At 40.9% G+C, this 22,232-nt stretch overlaps 1 protein-coding gene across 1 annotated transcript; it reads right to left on the minus strand.

The window, feature by feature from the left end:
• Positions 1-316: 316 nt before the first annotated feature.
• On the minus strand, positions 317-8,893 carry LOC126199408 (odorant receptor Or2-like). Its single transcript, XM_049936327.1, has 5 exons — positions 8,538-8,893; positions 8,274-8,373; positions 8,033-8,137; positions 3,274-3,429; positions 317-633 (listed from the first exon to the last, which is right to left on the minus strand). The coding sequence occupies exons 1-5, from the start codon at positions 8,891-8,893 to the stop codon at positions 577-579; spliced, it is 774 nt and encodes a 257-aa protein (XP_049792284.1). The 3' UTR covers positions 317-576.
• Between the last annotated feature and the right edge of the window lie 13,339 nt (positions 8,894-22,232).

Consider the following 22,232-nt stretch of genomic DNA (forward strand, 5'->3'; position numbering starts at 1 on the left):
ATTTGCTCTTAGTATAATAATACATTCAACTCTATACCTCTGAATAAAAATACGCTAATGTGCTATCCTAATTGGCAGATACAGCTGCAGTACTGAGGTACTAGCTCTGCAAATAGTTTTCATTTTATTCATAATTGGCTCCGTGATGCAAAAGAGACAGGAATCAGTAATAAGATACTAAATGAGAATACTCATTGTTGATTGTAAATTCATTTTCATTAATGACTGAGATCCTATTATTTTACTTCTATTGTGTGCAACAACAGAAAAAATTACATCAAAGCGTATCTAAACCAGAAGTACTTACACAGTGCTGAATATATTTCCGAATTTACAGTGGCTTCGTTGCTTTCTTCTGATGACAAAATAAAAAGTACTGAGATCGAACGCACACAACAATGAAGTGAAAAGTTGTTTCACTTATTTAGGCTAATGAACTTTGAGTATTTCCATTTATGTTTATCGTTCCCCAACCGATATTCAATCAATGTTGGTTTGAAGTACACTACTCATTACTGAGATGGTTTTACTGCTGATCTGACCACCTAGTTACGTGTGATGATACGTATTTCCCATTCATTTGTCGTTCACCTGGCGGAGGAGAGCGTAGTAAGAATACGAAGCACTCATCAACTGAAACATGACACACGAAACAACAAATACATTAACACTCGCAGCTAAACAAGCCGAAAACAGAGAAATCTATACGTTCTTGGTGAGCTGAACTAGCACTATTTCCTTTGGTTAAAACAAGTAGTAAAATAAGATCAAGATAAGCATGTATGGGAATGTATATTCTTCGCTCTAAAATTCTCTCTGTATTTCTAAACAAACAATTTTTGGTGCTGTCGTTCTTTAATGTAACACATTTAATACAGTAACAATTTTACTAAAGAAAGGTCAGCCATGGTTGCGGCTATAACAGAGAATACTCTCATGAATATACATTTTTTTGTGACAACTACGTCTCTAATACTATACAGAGTGCATCAAAAAATTTACACACACTTTAAACTCACACCTACAAACGTAAGTCTGGTTAAACTCGTTGTTCAGAATGGAGAAGAAAGGATAGGTTTAGTTGGATTTCTGCACCGATTCATTTCTAAGTATGAACCACGAAAGATTCCGTAAAGTGCTACAAATTACCCAGCAGGTTTATTGCACCCACCGCTTGCATCTCAACTAGTTGTGTGTCCTCTCTGCATGATCTGTGATGGTTCACTTCATCATATCATAAAAGACTTGTACTTATTGGAAAAATATTTCACTGGAAAAATCGGGCAGCGTATGCACTCGTGAACGTGCAGAAAACTCTGTTGGTCCACTATGTCCAATATTGTCTTCTGGAACATTACCACCGCGATGCGTTCGTGCATTCCTATGACACTGCTGTGGGGCGTCATTTTGTTATAAGGAAACCTGTCACTATCGTACTTAGTAAAACAGGAAGGAGACATCAGCAAGCACTGAAGCAGTGATACGTCCCTTCTCTCCAGTTTCAGCTGATTCAGGACGGAAAGGTCCAATGAAGCCTCTGGAAGACAAGCCGGAGCACCTGATGAAAATACACAGCCTTTCAATTTTAATGTGAGGATTATTTGCAACCCAGTAAAAACAACTATACCAGTTCACTGTTCTGTTTAATTTGGGTTGTGCCTTATCTGAGCAAACAGTGCTGGCCGTAAATCCTAGTATAAGTATATCCATGGCTTGAACCCATTCACTATACTGTTCCCTGCGAACTGGCTCGTCGTTTGTATTGCTGTTCCATCCTAGGAACGAGTTGATGCAGCCTGTTTCTCTTCATAATGTATCGCAAGCAAATAACACTCACATCACTCTAACAAGAAACTGGCTTACAGGTTTTCTGAAATGTAGGTTGAAGCAGTAGCAATACACATTCCAGGATTCATCACTTGTAGCTGTGTGAGGTTGCGGTCACTGGCTTTTGAGTACACAGCAACTGTTCCATGGAACTCGAATTCAGCTTGAAGGTTTGTAACTGATAACCTTGAAGCTGGAAACGACAACTGAGGATCTATTAGACGACGATGAGTTTGGCTGTCGAAAAGGTAAGTGCACCACAGAAGCAGTTCTTCCATTATTGCTACGTCTTCTTATTAGAACGTGCGACCTATAAGAATGGAATACCAAGAACGAAATGGTCGCATTAGAAATGTTGCCAGATGGGGCTACAGTGTTTCGCCCTTACTGTTCAATCTTCACATCAAAGAATTAATGACGCTTATAAAAGAGAGATGAAATATTGGACAGAAAATAAGTATGAAAGGATATTGATGATAAGATTCGGTGATGACCTTCCTATCCTCAGTGAATGCGTAGGAGAACAATAGGAATGCAGTAAACAGTCTTACAGGATATGGATTGGGAGGAAATCGGAAGTAGACGGAAGTAATCAGGAGCAGCAGATATATGATTAGTGATAAACTTGACATCAAAATTGGATGCCACGGTGTTTACGCAGTTAAGGAATGATTCTACTTTGAAAGCGAAATAATACAGGATGGATGAGGCAAGAAAGACATAAGAAACAGTTTAGCACAGGCAAAGATACCATTACTGGCCAAGAGACGTCTGCTAATATCAAACTTTGGCCTTTAAAAGCACATATGAAAATTACTGTGGAGGAGAAGGCACAAGATTATAGGCGTGTGCTAAGACATCATTCTTGGGGCACCGCGTCAGAAGTATACCTAAAAAAATTAAAAAGTTACCCGATGGCTGCGACGGAATGAAGTAAGTGTGAACATCCCTTAAACGATCCTGCTGTACTCCTCTATTAGTAAGTAACCTGACCTGCTGTAAATGCCAATAATGTCGAAACAGGATTAGATATCAAGTAGTATTCCCGTGGCCATTGAGTAATACCTTCTGCATTAAGGACTATCTAACTCGCTAGAGCTCTATGCAATCAACACGGCAAACATGATGTCTTGAGCTGGCCAGTAAGTTTCGCTCTGAAGTACTACACTTTCCGACAAAGACGGAGAGACAGGTTCAAATGCTCGTCCATTACACAGGTTTTAAGCCACCTACGATGAGTTCTATCTCTAAATAATGCAGCAGTGTTGCTACACCGAAGCACAGTCCGTAAAGGAAAGGAGGTGAAACAAACCTTGAATTTGGCTACAGTTATGTTTTCAGTTATCATGTTGTTTACGAACGACAGTTCCATCCTATTTTAAGTGTCTTTTGCACTCTTACTTTAATATAACCACTTTTGAAGCTCGGTTACCCTGCTGCGCTTACCCGGACAAACGTCTCTCGCGATACGTAGTAGAATTTGCCGGCCGTCAATCCGAGTGGCTTCTGCGTCCTGCAGATGACGATCACCAACGCGCGCTGCAGCTTCATAGGTGCGCCAGGCCACCCGCACGAGTAGGCGGACTCAGCAAGTCGAGAGTTCTGCAAAGAAGTAAGAAACATGTTTCATACAGCGGCTTGCTCGCACGCTTTCCGTCGCATTACTACGTGATACGCAGGAATATGTGTATACAAAATTTTCTTAATTGGTATTACGTTTGGATGTGTCTATAAGTTTTCATGTTCATTCCTGCTAGCGTATGAAGGTCTTCGAAGGAAGACAGTAACGGAGCGAACGGGGCAAGAGTAACGTATCACCTAACAGCTAGATATGTATTGGACACTGTTCATTCCGAGACATCAAGCTTGTAGGTTATAAATTGCGTGTTCATGTTAATAAGAGTGTAATTGTATCAATAATCGCTACGTTCGATTGAATTAAATAGCAGATGATAGTACAAGAGGCGACTAAAGAAGAATACGTATCTAAAACGCGATGATTGACATATCAGATAAGAGATAGTAAGTCTACATCTACATCTACGTGATTACTCTGCTATTCATAATAAATTGCCTGGCAGAGGGTTCAATGAACCACCTTCAAGCTGTCTCTCTACCGTTCCACTCTCGAACGGCACGCGGAAAAAAACGAGCACTTAAATTTTTCGGTGCGAGCCCTGATTTCTCTTATTTTATTGTGATGATCACTTCTCCCTACGTAGGAGGGTACCAACAGAATGTTTAGGCAATCAAAGGAGAAAACTGGTGATTTAAATTTCATGAGAACACCCCGTCGCAACGAAAAACGCCGTTATTTTAATGATTGCCACTCCAATTCACGTATCATGTCTGAAACACAATCTCCCCTATTTCGCGATAATACAAAACGAGCTGTACTTCTTTGTACTTTTGCGATGTCGTCCGTCTATCCCACCTGATGCGGATCCCACACCGCACAGCAATACTCCCGAATAGGGCGGACATGCGTGATGTAAGCAGTCTCTTTAGTAAACTTGTTGCACCTTCTAAGTGTTCTGCCAATGAATCGCAGTCTTTGGTTTGCTCTACGCAGAATATTATCTATGTGATGGTTCCAATTTAGGTTATTTGTAATTGTAATCCCTAAGTATTTAGCGAAATTTACAGCCTTCAAATTTGTGTAACTTATGGCGTAATCGAAATTTAGCTGATTTCTTTTAGTGCTAATGTGAATAACTGCACACTTTTTCTTATTCAGGGTCAACTTTACTTATAAAGTGGACTTCAAACGTATTATCTAGTAATAATGACGTTGTATTAATTTGCAGAGCCGTTTCTAGTTTTACATTACTCAGGAAACTGGTGACCCTCAAAAAACAGCTGAATCCTTGTATGGTATGATACAGGAATTACTTTCGTCGTGATTGTACATAACGTACTATCGGATCTTAAAATCTTTGTAATTTAGTACTCGTACAACACATTTTCGAAGTAAATCCCGCACAGGAACTATGGCTTTCTGTGTGTCTGGTAAGTAGTGACTTGGGATTACTTCCACTGATGAACCAAAATGCTGCGACCACTGTTCACCTCTCGTAAATGATGATGTTTCTTCAAATAATTCTTCTTAATAATTCAGACAAAGATAAATAGCCAATTCTGTTGCGACTTTGGCAGAATCCTATAACCCATCGTATTTACAATAGTGAACGACTGGAGCGGAAAGGATTTTCTTCCTTTTCTTCGTCTGAGGATTATAAAAATAATTCGCAGAATGTGGGGTACAATTTTTTCTTTCTCACCCCATTAAGAGTACAGAAGTTAACTTCTTCATCTTAATAATATTTTGATGTTTTATGAATGGTCGGCCGTTGTGGCCGAGCGGTTCCAGGCGCTTCAGTCTGGAACCGCACCACCGCTACGGTCGCAGGTTCTAATCCTGCCTCGGGCATGGATGTGTGTGATGCCTTTAGGTTAGTTAAGGTTAAGTAGTTCTAGGGGACTGGTGACCTCATATGTTAAGTCACATAGTGCTCAGAGCTACATGAACCATTTTATGAATGAAATTATCACTCTGCAGCTGACAGTGCACTGATGTGAAACACCATAGCCGATTAAAAGTGTGTGCTAAGCCAAGACTCGAACTTGACCCCTTAGTTTTCACAGACAAGTGCTCTACCGAGTGAGCTACCCAAGTAGAACTCACAGCTTCTCATCACAGCCATATCTCCGTCACTGCCTCATCTCCTACCTTCCAAACGTCACGGAAGTTCTGCGAAACTTACAGGGATGTCGACTGAGCACTTGCCCGTGAAATGAAAAGGTCCCGATTTCGGTCCTGCACAGTTTTAATCTGCCAGGAAATTTAACATCAGCGCACACGCCGCTGCAGGGCGAAAAATTTCATTCTGTAAACGAAACTTCAGTTGAAGAAGTTCACCACTTCACTATGAACGGGTGTAGCAACAAAAGTATGCTACACCATTGATTACGAAGTATTTCATATTTCTCACATGAAGAACAGGAAAAAAATCCGTCAAAATTACAACAGAACTGCTGGTTTATTTTTGTCTGACCAGTATGCCTCTTCTCATTCGAAGAGGCATCATTGTTTGTGAGCAGCGACTACATTTCTCATACGGAAAGGTTTAGTTTTGTTTCTTTTTTCAAAACACAGTATAATTTGCACAAACTCAACCAGCAGTAGCTATTGTGACATAATGCTGAAACAGAGGATCATATTAAAGAAACACTGGCTACAAGAGTGGTTGTTAATCGCTAACAGAAAAACTGATTGTATTAGTTTTCAGTAACACAAGAGAAGAAATTTTATATGTATTTTCATGCTGGCAAATTACCTTTTCACTAGGTGTCGATAACGTAAACAAAATTGCAGTATAGGTTCCAAAAAAAGTGAAAAAAACTCATTCTGCTATCTCGCCTTGGTTAAGAAAGTTCTAGATGTTAACCGTTTGGCAACTTACTCTCCCCTTTGCATGCTATCATTTGCCAAAATCTAGTTTTGGTAACTCGAATAGTTTAGGAGATATAGGAAATGTGACGAATATTTCATTCTGAGCAGGTGCGATTGGAAGTGAATGTGCTAGATAAAATTAATTTTCTCGAGACTGGAGACAGATATTGAGCCTCTACGAAGTTTAAAGAAAAATTCAAAATGGTTGAAACATATCATACACATAAATATGTGGCCTATATGTACCAAACGCAAATTCATGGCGACCCTTCTCTTGCATTGCCACGATTTAGAATTTCGTGCAGTGTCTAACTGAAATGTGAAATATCACATTAACTATGACCACTGACGAAATGATGGACGCTTCACCATTAATCTGCCATATACAGCTGTAAACAACTCTGCCATATATAGCTGTAAACTACATACAAGTCAATATTTTTAGTGAATAGATTTTGTAAGAACATCTGAGAATATCTGCACAGCTAACGGAACACACACGACCTTGTACTGGTAAAGGGACTGCTGGACCTTCGATAGCAAGCTAACCTGCGTTCTCTGTGTGCACCCTGCAGTCTGAGCAGTGCCTCGAGTCTGCACGCAACTCGCAGCTTTCAGGCACAAGTGTTTCGGAGCATATCGTTCAGTGGATGTTGTTAAAGAAACATCGTGATCCGCAGCAGAGGACCTCTACGTGATCACATGTTGGTTCTACGACAAAGTCAGTTACGATGTCACTGGGCACAGACCATAGATCAGTGGAAATGTTCCGACTGTTTGGGTGAATCATGTGTCTTGATACGTCAGTTCGACAATCGAGCTAAAATATTCTGCCTCACAGCCGAATTGCTGATCAAAAACTTCTACGAGCAACGGATGGAAGTCGGTGGTGGCAGTATTATGGATGGCGAACATTCACCTGAGCTTCCACAGGACCTGCGGTAGGAATCGAATGCGCCGTGACGGTTGTGGACTACATGAACATTATTACGAACCAGCTGCATCGCTTCATGCCTTTTCTCATGCCTGACAGCGATGGCATCATCTAGAAGGACGACTGTCCGTGTCACAAGCACAGAATCGTGTTACAGTGGTTTGAGGAGCCAGAGGGTGATGTCATGTTCGTCTCTTGGCGAGGAAATTCTGCTGACCTGAATCCAATGGAACACATGTCGGATACTATTGGGTGCGAGCACGTCACCATAGATCACTGGCCCATACTTTAGGAAAACTGCGTGACCTGTGATGGACAAACCCTGCCTAATGTGTGTTGAAACGTACGACGGAGTTTTTAAATCCATGCAACTTACAGCCTCTGCTGTATTGCCGTCAAATTGGGATCAATACGGCATTGAGCAAGTGGTATAATTTTTTAGCTCATCAGTACGCTCTCCATCACAGGAAACTTCTTGAAGGAAATGTTGAAGCTGGAACGTCGGACCGTAACGTCCCCTGCGCATCATTTTTCTTCAAATGATCAGCTCAAATCAACAGCAAAGTAATCGAATAGGAGTTACTGTTAGGAAATATCTCAGGCAAGAAACAATTTTATGTCACACTTCATGTTCACATGAATAAAGGTAACGTTAAAATTTTTTATCTGTATCCTCGGAAATTAACTTACAATTTTACTCAAAATACATTATCATTACGTTTCAGAGTGGTACCTTTCTTGAAAGAAAGTTTAGAAAGAATGAAAATCATATGTTAGACAGAAAGAACCGTATCTATAAAACTGTTGTACTGACTTACCTGATATAATATATCTTCAGCGTACCAGCAATACATGAATACTTCGTACATGATGAGTCCTAAGTATCCTTGCAGCATCAAGAGCGCTGCAATGTTCTCGGTATTCTATAAATGGAACGATTTAGAAAAATTACAACAGGAAATTCATTCGAAATTATACAAATGTGTGCCATGTGCAGTGATGTGCGTATCAAAGAGAAAAATAAAACTCATTTGAGCGGTTGATGGACATAGAACATACCGTAGAACTTTGGTAGAGTGTGACGCAAATGATGACAGTAGCTCCCATGAACTGAAGGAGAACTGTTTTGCTCACAAGCCTTTCGACTTCTTTAATTAGCCTGTAAATGGAAAAGGCAATCGTAAGCAGGATATAGGCCTATACTTGCAGATATTTAAATTGACTTATCGTCACAATGATTGCGGTTTAAATATTTAGACTTCTTCCGACTATATATTTTATCAAAAGTGACCACTTAACATGTACCTTGCAGTGCATACTCACTCTATGACGTCCTGATGGTGCTCGATGCAGCTGCAGAGATATCTCCACATCACCTCGCCGCTGGAAACTTCGAGCGAAAGTTCCTGCTCTGTCTTCTGCTGTGCAGTGCTGCGGTTTCCATTCATTTTCCCAACACGTCTCAGTCTAGCGTTGAGAACCTCCAATTGACCTGCTGCGTGGATTATTATGGATACAAAGAGCAAGTCTGGACCCACCGCAGTGAAGAAACTGTACTGCATACTGAAGTACTGCAGTGTGCTGAGTATTTCGTAGTAAGGTGTCTGAGTGTCCCTGCTGGTGTACCAGGCTGTGGCCGGAAGTTCCCTCTCCGATGGAAATACGCCGAGCTTCCGCATGATACTGGGAATTGTAGCCCAGACGCCAGGCATAGACCCTCCCAGAAAGGTCATGTACAGCGTAACAGCTCTCGCAGATCTGTACGATGCGTCGAGGATAGAGATTGTTTCTGAATCCCCAGTCTTCTTTTGTTCCGCGCTGATATCGTCTATTCTCTGCACCATACGAAAAAATTCTTCTTGTCTGAAAACGAAGCTAAAGAATTTTATTAGACTTAGAATGATGCTGATCATAAGACACGTGTCATGGGTGATTTTGTCAATGTTTCCCCAGAAGTGCCAGAGGGCCTGAATCTGAGCGACGAGGAAGCTGAACAGCGTAAAGAGCACCCATGCTCTGTACAGCAGATACCACTTTGGTTGGATCCATGGCGGTCTCCACATACCAGCAAGCGCAAGAACACGAGCGTTTATCCACAGTCCAGTATCTGACCAGGGTACGTTCTCCGACATCGCGTCCAGGCCACCTGTTAAAAGAATCACACGGTATGTATGAAACTACTACTCTACATAAGATCCTCAGTTATGAGGGTGAGTCAAATGAAAACCTTAAAATTGTAATAAAAAAAACGAAATTTAGCTCCTATATCCTGTAAGTTGGTAAACGTGCTTCGAAGAGCGTGCAGAATGGCCTGTAGGTGGCAGTCTAGTGCAGATCCACACATACCGTCGCAGTATCAGCATAAAGATGGCCTCTCAACTTGCGACTTGCACCAGGGGTGTACAGCGCTCTGTTATTCGGTTTTTGCGTAGTGGAGGTGTGAAACCTATTGAAATTCATCGACGAATGAAGGGTCAGTACGGTGACGCATTGTTTGTCACAGCAGCAAGTCTACGATTGGAGTAGGAATTTCGCAAATGGTGTGACTTCAGTGGAAGATGATACTCGTCCAGGTCAGGCACAACGAGTTGTGACTCCACAGAACATTGCAGCAGTTGAAGCTACAGTGAAGGAAAACCGCCGAGTGACGCTGAATGACATAGCAGCATGTTTACAGATCAGTCCTGGGTCCGAACACTTGTTGATGCTTGAGAAGAACTTCTTCGGTGCTTTGAACGAGAAGGTGATGGCTCCCTTGCAGGAATCGTTACTGGGGACGAAACCTGGGTTCACTTCCACCAACCGGAAACGAAGAGAGCAAGCAAGGAATGGGGCCATTCTCATCACAAAGTGACATCTTTGGACCACTCAAAAACGCAATGGGAGGAAAGAAGTTCCGTTCTGATGAAGTGGTACGCCACGCGGTGCATGAGTGGTTGCGCGGACTACCAAAAGAATTTTTTTCTAAAGGAATTTATGCACTATGTAAGCGCCGGTGGACTTCCATTGAGCGTGACGGAAATTATGCTGAAAAGTAATACAGCTTTGTACTATTTCTGCACAATTAATAATATTTAAAAGAATATTTAAGGTTTTAATTTGACTTACCCTCGTAGTTTGTACAATGGAGTGCCGAAAAGGAATGCATTTGCAGAATGATTATGTCAAAACTCTTAAAGCTTGTTAAACAAATCATTCTCCATGTCTACATATTTGCAAACACCTGCCACCAGAGGGCTCGGAATTTTAGCGCGTAACGTGGCGGTGTGCACCGTAATACTGTCGCTGCGTGTGAAACGGCGTGCTGTGTTCGAGTTCGAATTCGGAGCGTTCATCCACAAAAGAGCACTCTCTCCTTCAGCATTAGCACACTCGTGCCCTGCGACATGCGCAACAATCTCACGCCTTTGTTTCACTGTCATCGATTGTCCTCGACAAAGTCCGAACTTGACTGCATACGATTTTCATCTGTTTCCAGAACTTAAAGACCACCTTCGATTACTTCACTTTGATAGTCATGAAGCGGTGCAGCCAGAGGTGAGGTTGTGGTCTGTCAACAAATATTCTATAGTGACGGGCCGCGCGGGGTAGCCGCGCTGTCTAGGCGTGTATTGTCCAGGTCCGCGCGGCTTGCCCCGTCGGAGGCTCGACTCCTCCCTAAGTCATAGGTGTGTGTGTTGTCCTTAGCGTAAGTTAGTTTAAGTTAGATTAAGTAGTGTGTAAGCCTAGGGACCGATGAGCTCAGCAGTTTGGTCCCATAAGATCTTGGCACAAATTTCCTACAGCGACGGAACCAACAAACAGGTCTCGCGTTGGGAGAAGTGTGTTCGTCACCAGAGTGACTATGCTGAGAAACAAATACGTAGATATGAAGAATAATGATGTAGAATGTTAGTAACGTTTGTTTAGTTTTTAAGGTCTTAAGAGTTTTTACATAAAAAATATGGGGGCATTACTTCTCAGCACACCCTGGTGTATAAAATACATAAGCGCTTCCTATGATTCCGCAGCTAGAATACAAAACAACATTATCAAAAAAATGTTGTGATTCACGAATATAAATCCATATAGATTTGACGTGATACGGCATATCACAGATATAAAGTGTTTAGGGTGCGCCCCATGGGCCATTGTGATTCATTGAAATCTTACTACTACAGTGTAAAGTGTTATCTTCCAAAAATATCGTTCAGCCGATCACTGGGTTGTGATCTTCATTCTGTAACTCCGACAGAATTCATAGAGGAACTAGTGAAGATCAAAACTGTGCCCACCCAATTCCGATGCTACGAGTGTCGTGTATCGTAGAGAATATTACATTTAAAATTCCCGAATTATATAAGTACCATTACTTCCTCCCTCACGTTTGTAGTAATATGCCAGTGAAGGTAAAATAAGAATAAAACAAATGAACATGGAAGTAACTATTTGTTCTTACTTGGTTATACTAGTAGAAAATGTAATAGATAGAGTAAAATATGATAATTCCGCCACACAGCATCGATAGTTTGCCGGGTTTAGATGCAGGCGTAAAGTTATATACGAACAAAATACAACAGATATTATAAAAAGCGGGAATATTTACTCCCTTAGAGCGACTACTGGGCGTTATAGCACTATTTGGTGACTGGCCTTCACGGCCGAGGTAATTAACAGCGCGGGCTGTGTAATGCTTTGTTCCGTAAAGTGAGCTCCTTCAAATGAGGAGATCGTACGTAACAGATTTCCTTTTATTCTATGTCCATTGCATTTCATGACAGCGCTGGCGTTTTTTATGGTTCACATTCCCACTATGTGTGACTGTAGTGCAACATCTCAAACATATTGCGTTTCCACCAAAGTTAAGTTTCTCATGTAAATCATCCGTGATACTCGAAAACAAAAGAAATACTTAAGAGAAATCATATCGTTTTTAGGAACATTTATATGATAAACGAATGGCGATCCATAAATCTAGGAATCTATCTAGAATAAAATTCGGTAACGAAATAACCTAGAAACAAAATACGCCTGGTGAGTAGAAAACACACTTATTACAAATAAATGATTTAAGCGAAGAAGACTTCAAAATAAAGTACCGCACCATCTTTGGAATTGTGTACATTTCATTCATACAATTTAGTTTTTTCACCAAACTATCCTTGAAATTTCCCAAATTGTTTTTTTTTTATGTTGCTGACACCTACACGTTCTCTTTTTCGCAGTTTGTCTACCAACTTTCTCAGCTGTAATTTCTCCTTAATTTCGGTCTAGAGTAGTTTCATCTAGATATTTCAGCAGTACTTCAAGACTTTTCCATATCCTGGAGATAAGAGAAAAAGAAGGAAGGAGAAATGATGACTGCATACAGTTCCCACAAAGATTCCTTTCTAGTCGTGTAGAGCAGAGCATGTTAACAGCACTGTGGTCATTAAAAGCTAGAAAAGTAAATAAAATTTTAACAAAGCTACAGTCAGTAAATACCCTTGAATTGCTTAAGGGAAAAAGCAGCATTCAGTGTGGGATATTAACGAAATATTGAAACATCGGTACATAACGTAGACATGACACCAGCTCCTTTTGAATTCAAGTGCGGCTTACGCTGATACAGATGTTACAACACATACAAATAAAATACGTTAGTCTTGATAAATGAAGAACAGCTACAGCTGTTAAATGACCGTTAATGATCAAGAAAGGACTATCTATCAGCTATTTCGCTACTTCATTTATCAATATGTATTTCCACAATTTATAAATTGTTTTGCAAACGACATTAAGTTTCAAATTCACAATTTGAGAAAACGTTACTGGCTTCAAATTATCACTCTCGCCCAGCATCTTTCAATATCAGACAAAATTTGCACATCGCTTCCAGATTTATCGTAAATATTTACCTTTATCGGATCAATGTTCTGCGCCAAACACACTGACGTAAGTTGCACAGTTAAGATTGCTAGATAGGTATAACGCTTTCCCCTAGATGACTGCGATATTATTCCATGTTAAACATTTGAGAGGATAAACCGATGCACTTCGGTCCACTGTTTTGAAAGTTTTTCGATCTTAGAATGGCCATATTGTGAACGAATTGTTAGGTGTAGCTCTAGATGACGTATATAAGATTTTTAAAACTATTTATTTTCCTTGGCATTTCAGTGGTTAAGTCCCTGATACACTTACGAAACGTTTCTCGGAAAGTGTGGAGAGAACTGCACAGGCGAAAACTATGCCGTTGTATTTCCGTAATTTAGCGCAGTTCTGTCATTCTGTATAATACTTTGTCGTAAAATATATAACCGTTTCGTCCACTACTTCAAGAACTCCAAACACCACAAGATAGCACCCAGATATAGGCTACAAGTTATAACGGCCGGAGTGCTCTTTAGTATTGGCTGGCCTACATGATTTGATCATAAATAAAAAATGTGTACCTAAGATTTACCTCTAAAATACGAAAATATTACTAGATAAACGTGTTTCAGTCTCAGAACTGTTAAACAGAAGCATTACAAGCAAATATATAACTTCAAATTTGCCAGTAATAATTTTTTCCTTTACTTTCCGTCTATGCTCATATTTTTTTTTTGTCATCAGTACTGCAGTACATATGTTTGTATAAAACAGATCTGAAGATGAAATTTCCAGGCAGATTAAAACTGTGTGCCGGACCGAGACTCGAACTCCGGACCTTTGCCTTTTGCGGGCAAATGCTCTACCAACTGAGCTACCCAAGCACGACTCACGCCTCGTCCTCACAGCTTTACTTCTGCCAGCGAGTCTGGGTCCGGCACACAGTTTTAATCTTCCAGGAAGTTTCATATCAACGCACACACCGCTGCAGAGTGAAAATCTCATTCTGGAAAGATCTGAAGATGGTCTTTATAGACCGAAACGGGTAGTCTGATGACAAAAAAATCTTGTGACCAAATACGTAAGGTAAAGGAAATTTATACTATATTCGGGTCACTGTTTTATTCGCGACCATGTCGCAGCTTAGGAATAATAATATTGTTGGGAATTTTTATTTGTATAAGAAATTCCGGTGAGTTCTCAAGAATAGCTCTACTATTCTTAGCCGCTGGGTAAAGTAGCTGGCACACAATTGACGGTGATACTAAAACTATTCTCACGTAAAATGCGAAAACGAATGTCTTAAATATTGTCTTCATTGTAGCTTTGCTTCAGTAGAGGCATTTGGTGATAAGCTTCTTTGGAAATCAACGTAAGTATTCCGGCCATTTGTTGAACGGAATCGAAAACCCGTTATAATGGTTAAGCTCAACGAATAAAAAGGAAGTGATGTGCATCTTCTTCATAATATGATACGAACAGATACCATGGTTTTTAGCTAAAATATGACACTAGCAGGAGCCCGAGGGCAGCTACCATTGATAAATGATTATCCAATAAGTTTCTAACTATATGACGCTAAAACAACGAAACCTAAAGTTCAATATGGATGTTACGTCCACATCCAGTATGAGGTTGATATGAAAGCACTCGTTAGCGAATTTCACTGAACACATTAATACCTCTGCTGCCGTTACAGGTTCTGCCTCTTGCGGTAGTGGCTCCAGCGAGGAGACAGCACGGAATGTGACCTGAACTCTCTGTCCTTTTGTAGTCGATTTTCTGTTTACTGTTCCACTGCCTTTACATTTATTTCTCTTTGTGGAGGCAAAAGTATTCACGTACTTTCTAATTTTGGGAGAAAACAGTTAAATTAAGTATGATGCAAGGCAGACCGATTCTTTTCATTTTGTTGATTACAGAGTAATATCATTTATCCTCCCACAACATCGATTCATAAATAGTGTGTAAGAGTATGACCAGACTGCGTACAAAGGATTACGACGACTTCACTTTTCAAGTCAAATATATGCGTTGTACAAAGAGCCATTTTAGCTTTAAAGAGAATCGCAGTGGGGCTGTGTTACTGACGGCCCTTGTCATTCGTCAGATCCCGAGAAGAGAAAGCGAAAAATTTTCAGCTCCTGTCCTATAGAATGGAATTCACGTCCAGACTGTCTGATTACAAGCCTCGACAGTGCAGAACTCTTCGGGGAAGTGTTTCAAGTATAGAGCAAGGAAAGCAAAATATTCTGGTCTGAAATTTCATTAGTAATATCAGATTCTTCGAGATCAATTCCGCACATCGATCAGAGGCAACCAGATACGATGCAAGGGGTAATTTAGTCCAGCTTCGTGTTTCCTGTATTAAAGATTACATCGCTTCTTCGCCCTAAGACTTGTTTCGACCTAATGGCCACAGATCCGCCCCATGACGTAGATTTTCTTGAGAAAGTAATACTTTTACTTCTTACTTATTTTCTTGCGCCATTCCTAACACTGCTTAGCCGTTATCATAGCATAACGTGTCATCAATGACAGTGTAATATAGGTAGAGTAAAGAGACCGGATAATTCTGTAGGGAAGGAGTGTATGAGTGTGACTATAGAACTCGTTTACTATGTATGTGTCGAAGAGGTGGCGACACACCCATCTAAGCGACTGTTAGTATCAGTTATTTCGAGGAAATTAATCACACTGCCGGCGTAACAGAGCTGGCTTAAAATACTCATAGTTGTCCTCGACACCAGTGTGGTCGTAGTTTACTAAACAAATCGTTTATTTCACACGATTGTGTGAACTAGAAGCGAATGCCAAAATGATTGACGTTCATTGTAACGAACGGTTCACCTCTCGAGTTTCTTTTCTTTTTTTGCGAATATTAAAATAAAACAAACTTCTGATCACTCCAATGGTTCTATAAATACTACTTATCTAATAAATATGCTGCGAATAATAATGCCATTCCGCAAACGGACTCATGAAATCACTACTTAAACTCAAAGCTGCATTTCAGCAATAAAATCCGGAAAAATTACTTTCGAAAATTTTGTCGTAGTCGCAGGCTCTGGCAGAACATTTCTATACGGTCAAACTCGCCGCACAAAATATTTCAAACATCTTCAGAAGCGTATAATATATCGCAGTTACACATAGTACCGTTGCCAGTTACCGGTCTTATCTCATGGAACAGATACCGCAGAGTTCCGCGGTAGCAAAATGGTTGTAGGGATTGCTCTCCATATATTTCAGTGTAAAAATCACCACGTGAGATCCTCTTGCCTCACACAGGCCGACTGCCTAGGTGGATTTGGCGAAATGCTGTGTCAGTAGTAACCTGATACATAGTATTGTCTGCCCAATCAGGAAAAATTTAGCATCAACAGTAAATTTCATAACACACACACAGACACACACACACACACACACACACACACACACACACACAGCTCACACCTGAATCCTCTACCTTGCAGTAAATTGGCGTCATGTTCAAATTTATTCCAAGAATCCAAATATTTTGCGCCATGTTCAAAAGTATCTAAGGGAACGCAATTTTTTATTCGAAATACGTAATGATGCTGGCTATACTACATTATTTCCCTACCAAAATCACATAAGCTTTACCTTAGCTGCGACATGTACAAATGTATTAGAACTGATAGCCATGTTCAAAAGTACATGTTTGACCCGTCTTGTCTATCCACACATGAACTTTATTGAGGGTATGTTTTCAGGATGTAGTGCACCATGGTATGTAAGTATTTGAAAAATGTCATGTTTATCGCCTCGAGGTGCCGATAAAATTCTTTATTTACCACCAGTTGCGGTCGAGAGACGATCATCAGCTTGTTAAGAACATTTACAACATTATTTAGGCAAATATAAAATCACTGGTGACAGATAATAAATTCATGAATTCGTCGTGGTTGTCACACAGCAATACAAATTACGTCGTCTCTATACAGGGTGATTGGAAAATGCTGTCACGTGCTTCTAGGACTTGTATAGGGGTGTAAACACATAATATTTGTAGTATGAATCCTTGTTCGGAGACGTAGCGTTTCCATTCTACGATGGTTTCGCTTCAGATGAGTAACGCGTCCACGTCAGCTGAGTGAAAGAGAAATGTCTCCGAATTTTCTTCTGCAGGAATGCATTAGGGATGAGAGCATGACGTAGACACGGGTCGTGTGCAAAGTTTAATGTTGGTGACTCCCGTGGAGACACAGATGAAGAAATGCTGGGTGCTACACTAGAAATTGAAGAGATGCCAGGTGAGATGGAGAGTATGTACCTGAACATGCTTTGTAGGTGCAACGACTGTAACAACGTTGGTGATCTACACATCCGGCCGCTGTCGCAGTGCATCACTGCTGTACTGCACGTACAGTTTGGTGGGCTCTTTTTTGGTTTGGAAGAATGTAAATACGTAATATTATAGTGTTAATGCAAACAAATGTGCTTAACGGATAAATAGATGTTTCCTTATGTTTCTTTCGAATTTTTACCTAAGAACTGTACACTACCACACCTACTTCAACTTCTCAAGCATGGGTCGGTCAGAAAACGTCTCAATTGGAATCGTCGTAGAACGTTTTCAGATGTGGGATTCCTTTTTGAGATGTTACGCACTCACTCCCCTTTGCCACTCCTAGAAGTATGAAGCGGGTATTTCCGAACACCCTGCCTAAACTGTACTAGCCAGTGCAGTCTTACTTGTCACATCAGCAGTCGACGTTAACACCAACGGATGCATACCACATACCAAATGTGGTAGCATCCTTTCATAGCTTTAACGCTGATTTCTGTTGTAACATGGAAAAGTATACTTTGTAGCACAATTAATACACTGACGATATAATTTATGTCACGATGTGGCAGCAGCGACAAATTCATGGTCTTAATCTCTGACGTCAGTGATCTTACATTCCCCTAATATGATGCTGTAAACACCTTTAAGAGCCTGACAATGATCTGTCGATTGAAACTGCGTGTTAGATATAGAATTTATCAGCAGCTTGAGGCAGTAACCAAGACATTTTTCGAATTTATGTCAAGTACTGCACCTATCACGCTACAGGTGCATACTCGGCATTATAAAATGCATAATGGCACTAACGTATACTATTTATACATCTGGATCATTTATCAAAAACACCTAAGCACTTAAAATTCATCGTATTTAGTAGGTTCCATCTCTCTCTATACCCCCACAGAAATTATATCTAATGCACTAGGGATTCATCACTAAATGCCATCTCCCTTTGTAGTGATTGTTTTGTATAACAGTACACACACGGTACGCCCACAGTTGGCACTTCATTTTGGGCCTAAATGTGGCTACGTACGAAAACTAGTTTTTGAGGGAGGCTGTGACATTTTCCTAATGGAACTACCGCGTCTGGCTCTCTAAATGATAACGGGTTGCATATCCTTCCCTTTCTATAATCAACAAATAAGTAACACCAAGATCTAATACTTACGAACCAAATACGAAATGTAAAAATACAAAATGGCTAAGTAAAATGATGGACAAGTTTCCCGCAGACAGCAACGTACGTTCCACGTCTAAATCTTCTGTAATACTTATAAAATTGTGTAAAGATATTGGCTTACGTGTGCTTCAGGCTTTGTTGCTTGGTGGTGCATCCAATGAGTTACCATCACCTCACAGTTACAGAAGCTTTTCTGCAATGGTTTATTTAAGCCATTTCCAAGACTTTAAAACTATAAAGCCAGGTTCTTCGAGAAAGAGAAAAAAGGTTTGTTTACTTGAAGACTTAAAAAGCGACTCTGGATGAAGAGATTTTCACGTCAGAGGTGAAGATGGTGAACTGATTTTAGCTTATCTATTGCGTCATTCCAATTCTAAAAGCCAAATTATTACTACATCTGCATTTTTCTAGTCCAGCAGGGCCAAGGTATTCTTCAATTGCTTTCGCCTTTTTCTTTGAGGGGTATTGTAAAACCTACTCTATTTTCTCCTTTCAAAATTTGATAACTTGACGGAAGAATACGAATAGGGAAAAAACCTATGCCAGTTCTCACCGCTCATGCACAACGTTTCACAAAACCACAATATGCTTTTCTACAGCGGCACTGAGTTCAGCAAGAATTTGTCAACATCTGGTATCAGCAGAAGACGCAACCAACTGCCCCCACCCCCGCCCCACCACCCCCCACCCGCCGTCTGCATCTACATACTCTGCACACAACCCTAAGGTGCATGGTGGAGCATTACACTCTCCATTAGAACAAGAAAAAGGAAACTATAGGCCTCCGAAAGAGCCCTAATTTCTCTGATATTATCTTCGTGGTCCTTACGCTAAATGAACGTTGACGGTATAAGAATCGAGCTGTAGTCAACCTTAAATGTTGGTTCTCTAAGCTTCCGCAAGTGCCTCACATAAAGAGCGTCGTCTTCACTCCAAGGATTCCCATTTGAGTTCACGATGCATCTTCGCAATAGTTACGTGGTGATAGAACCTACCAGTAACAAATATAGCTGTACACCTCGGAATTATTTCGATATCTTCCTTTAAATTTTGGAAATTAGTGGTAGGGTCTTATGGGACCAAACTGCTGAGGTCATCGCTCCCTAGGCTTACGCACTATTTAATCTAACTTATACTAACTAACACTACGGACAACACACACACACACCCTTGCCCGAGGGAGGAATCATACCACCGATGGGGGGGATCCTCGCGAACCCGTGACAAGACGCCGCAGACCGCATTGCTACACCACGCGGGCTCTTCCTTAATCCGACCTGGTGGAAGGGGTGAGGGGGGGAGGTGTCCCAAACACTCGAGCATTATTCAAGAGTGGAGCGCACTGGCACTCTATACGTACGCTGATTACTTTACAGATGCGCTAAACCTTCCCAAAATTTTCCCCGTAGAACAAAGTCGAACATTAGCCTACCTTGCTACCTAACTGACGCGTCCATTCCATATCATATCACTTTGCTGAGTTACATCTAGATATTTAATCGATTTGACTTATCAAGCATCATACTAGTGATGCTGTACTCGAATGCTGCAGCATTGTTTTTCCTACTCAACCGCATTAACTTTTTTCTACAATCAGAGCCACCTGCCATTCTGCACACAAACTGTAATTTCTTTTTGAATCCTCCTAAAGTTACTCAATGCCGACACCTTTTCGTACACCACAGGACCGTCACAAAACGATCCCTTATCATTTAGCTACAATATAGCAGGTCAGCAACTGGAAGCAGTTAATTCCGTAAATTATCTGGCAGTACGCATTAGGAGAGATTTAAAATGGAATGATCATAAAAAATTGATCGTCGGTAAAGCAGATGCCAGACTGAGATTCATTGGAAGAATCCTAAGGAAATGCAATCCAAAAACAATGGAAGTAGGTTACAGCACGCTTGTTCGCCCACTGCTTGAAAACTGCTCAGCAGTGTGGGATCCGTACCAGGTAGGATTAATAGAAGAGATAGAGAAGATCCAACGGAGAGCAGCGCGCTTCGTTACAGGATCATTTAGTAATCGCGAAAGCGTTACGGAGATGATAAACTCCATTGAAAGACTCTGCAGGAGAGACGCTCGGTAGCTCGGTACGGGCTTTTGTTGAAGTTTCGAGAACATACCTTCACCGAAGTGTCAAACGGTATATTGCTCCCTCCTGCGTATATCTCGCGAAGAGACCATGAGGATAAAATCAGAGACATTAGAGCCCACACAGTGGCATACCGACAATCCTTCTTTCCACGAACAATACGAGACTGGAATAGAAGGGTGAACCGATAGAGGTACTCAAGGTACCCTCCGCCACACACTGTCAGATGGCTTGCGGAGTATGGTTGTAGATGTAGATGCAGATGTAAAACACGAATAAATTGCTGTTTAATATGTCCGTTAGGTCATTTACGTATACAGAGGGTAACAGGGGTCATATCGCACTCTCCTGGGGCCCTTCTGTCAATATCTAGGTACCTCATGAGCACTCGTCACATATCTGGGAATCTAATCCGTATCCTCGTACCTGCGTCAACAGTCTGTAGTAAGAAATCTAAGGATATGGAGTACGCCTGTTGCACTCAATCCGTGATTTCTAGGATCTCATGTGAGGAAAGGGCTAGCTAGTTTCGCACGAGCAGTGTGCTTCCTAAATCCGTTCCAGTTTGTGGACACATGCTTTTCTGTCTCAAGGAAATTTAATATTCGAACTGAGAATGTATTCAAGAATTGTGCTGCAAACCGATGTAAAGAATATTGGTCTGTGGGTCTACTCGCTTACCTTTCGTATAAATAGTATCCAGTCTCTTTAGGACTTTGCGCTGTGAGAGAGATTTGCTATAAATAGGAGCTAAGTAGGTGTCAGTGCCGCAGAGTGCTTTCTTTAAAACCGAATAGGGAATCCATGTGCATCTGCTAAATTATTTATTTCAACTCTTTCACTTGGATCTCTACATCAGGGAGTTCCATTTCTATGTCCTACATGTCGGTGTCTGTGTGACAATCAAACGAAGGTATGCTTATACGATCCTTATGCGTGAATCATATCGTAACCCTGAAATATATAACTTCAGCTTCCGTTTGCTGATATCAGTTGCCACCTCAGACTGGTCAACGAGTGACTGAATAAAGCCCTCTACCCGCTTAGTAATTTTACGTATGATCAGAATTTTTTCAGATTACGGGCAAGCAATATCGCTAAGCTTCACGATGCTTTACGCACTGATCTTCCTATGGGGGCGAGCCCGATTTTCAGTCGGTTTGCAGTTTGCCCATAGCTCTTCTGCTTCCGTCATAATGGAACTAAATGACACCCCACTGCCCCAAATACATCATAAAATTATCTTTCCATGAACAGTTTCACGTTCCATTGACAATCTGTGTGAATGGCGCCATTCGATATGTATTTTAGTACTTTTCGACACTCTGATCCGTCGTGTTCTTACCTGTTTTGGCGGTTTGTGTGCATACTGACTTTTGAAATGCATTGTCCAGCTTCTTCCATTTCGAACCGCCCCATTCCGTTCCGTTTCGACGGTCTGCGTGAATGCAGCTTTTTGTAATGCATTGTGGAATTTTTCTTTTACATTCCGATCCCTCCAGTTCTGTTTTAGCGCTCTGTGTGAATACCACCATCTGAAATGTGGAATTTTTGTAACGTTCCGATCCATTCTGTTCAGTTCCTTTGTCG

Source organism: Schistocerca nitens, chromosome 8 (genome assembly GCF_023898315.1).
Source record: "Schistocerca nitens isolate TAMUIC-IGC-003100 chromosome 8, iqSchNite1.1, whole genome shotgun sequence".
Lineage (NCBI taxonomy): Eukaryota > Metazoa > Arthropoda > Insecta > Orthoptera > Acrididae > Schistocerca > Schistocerca nitens.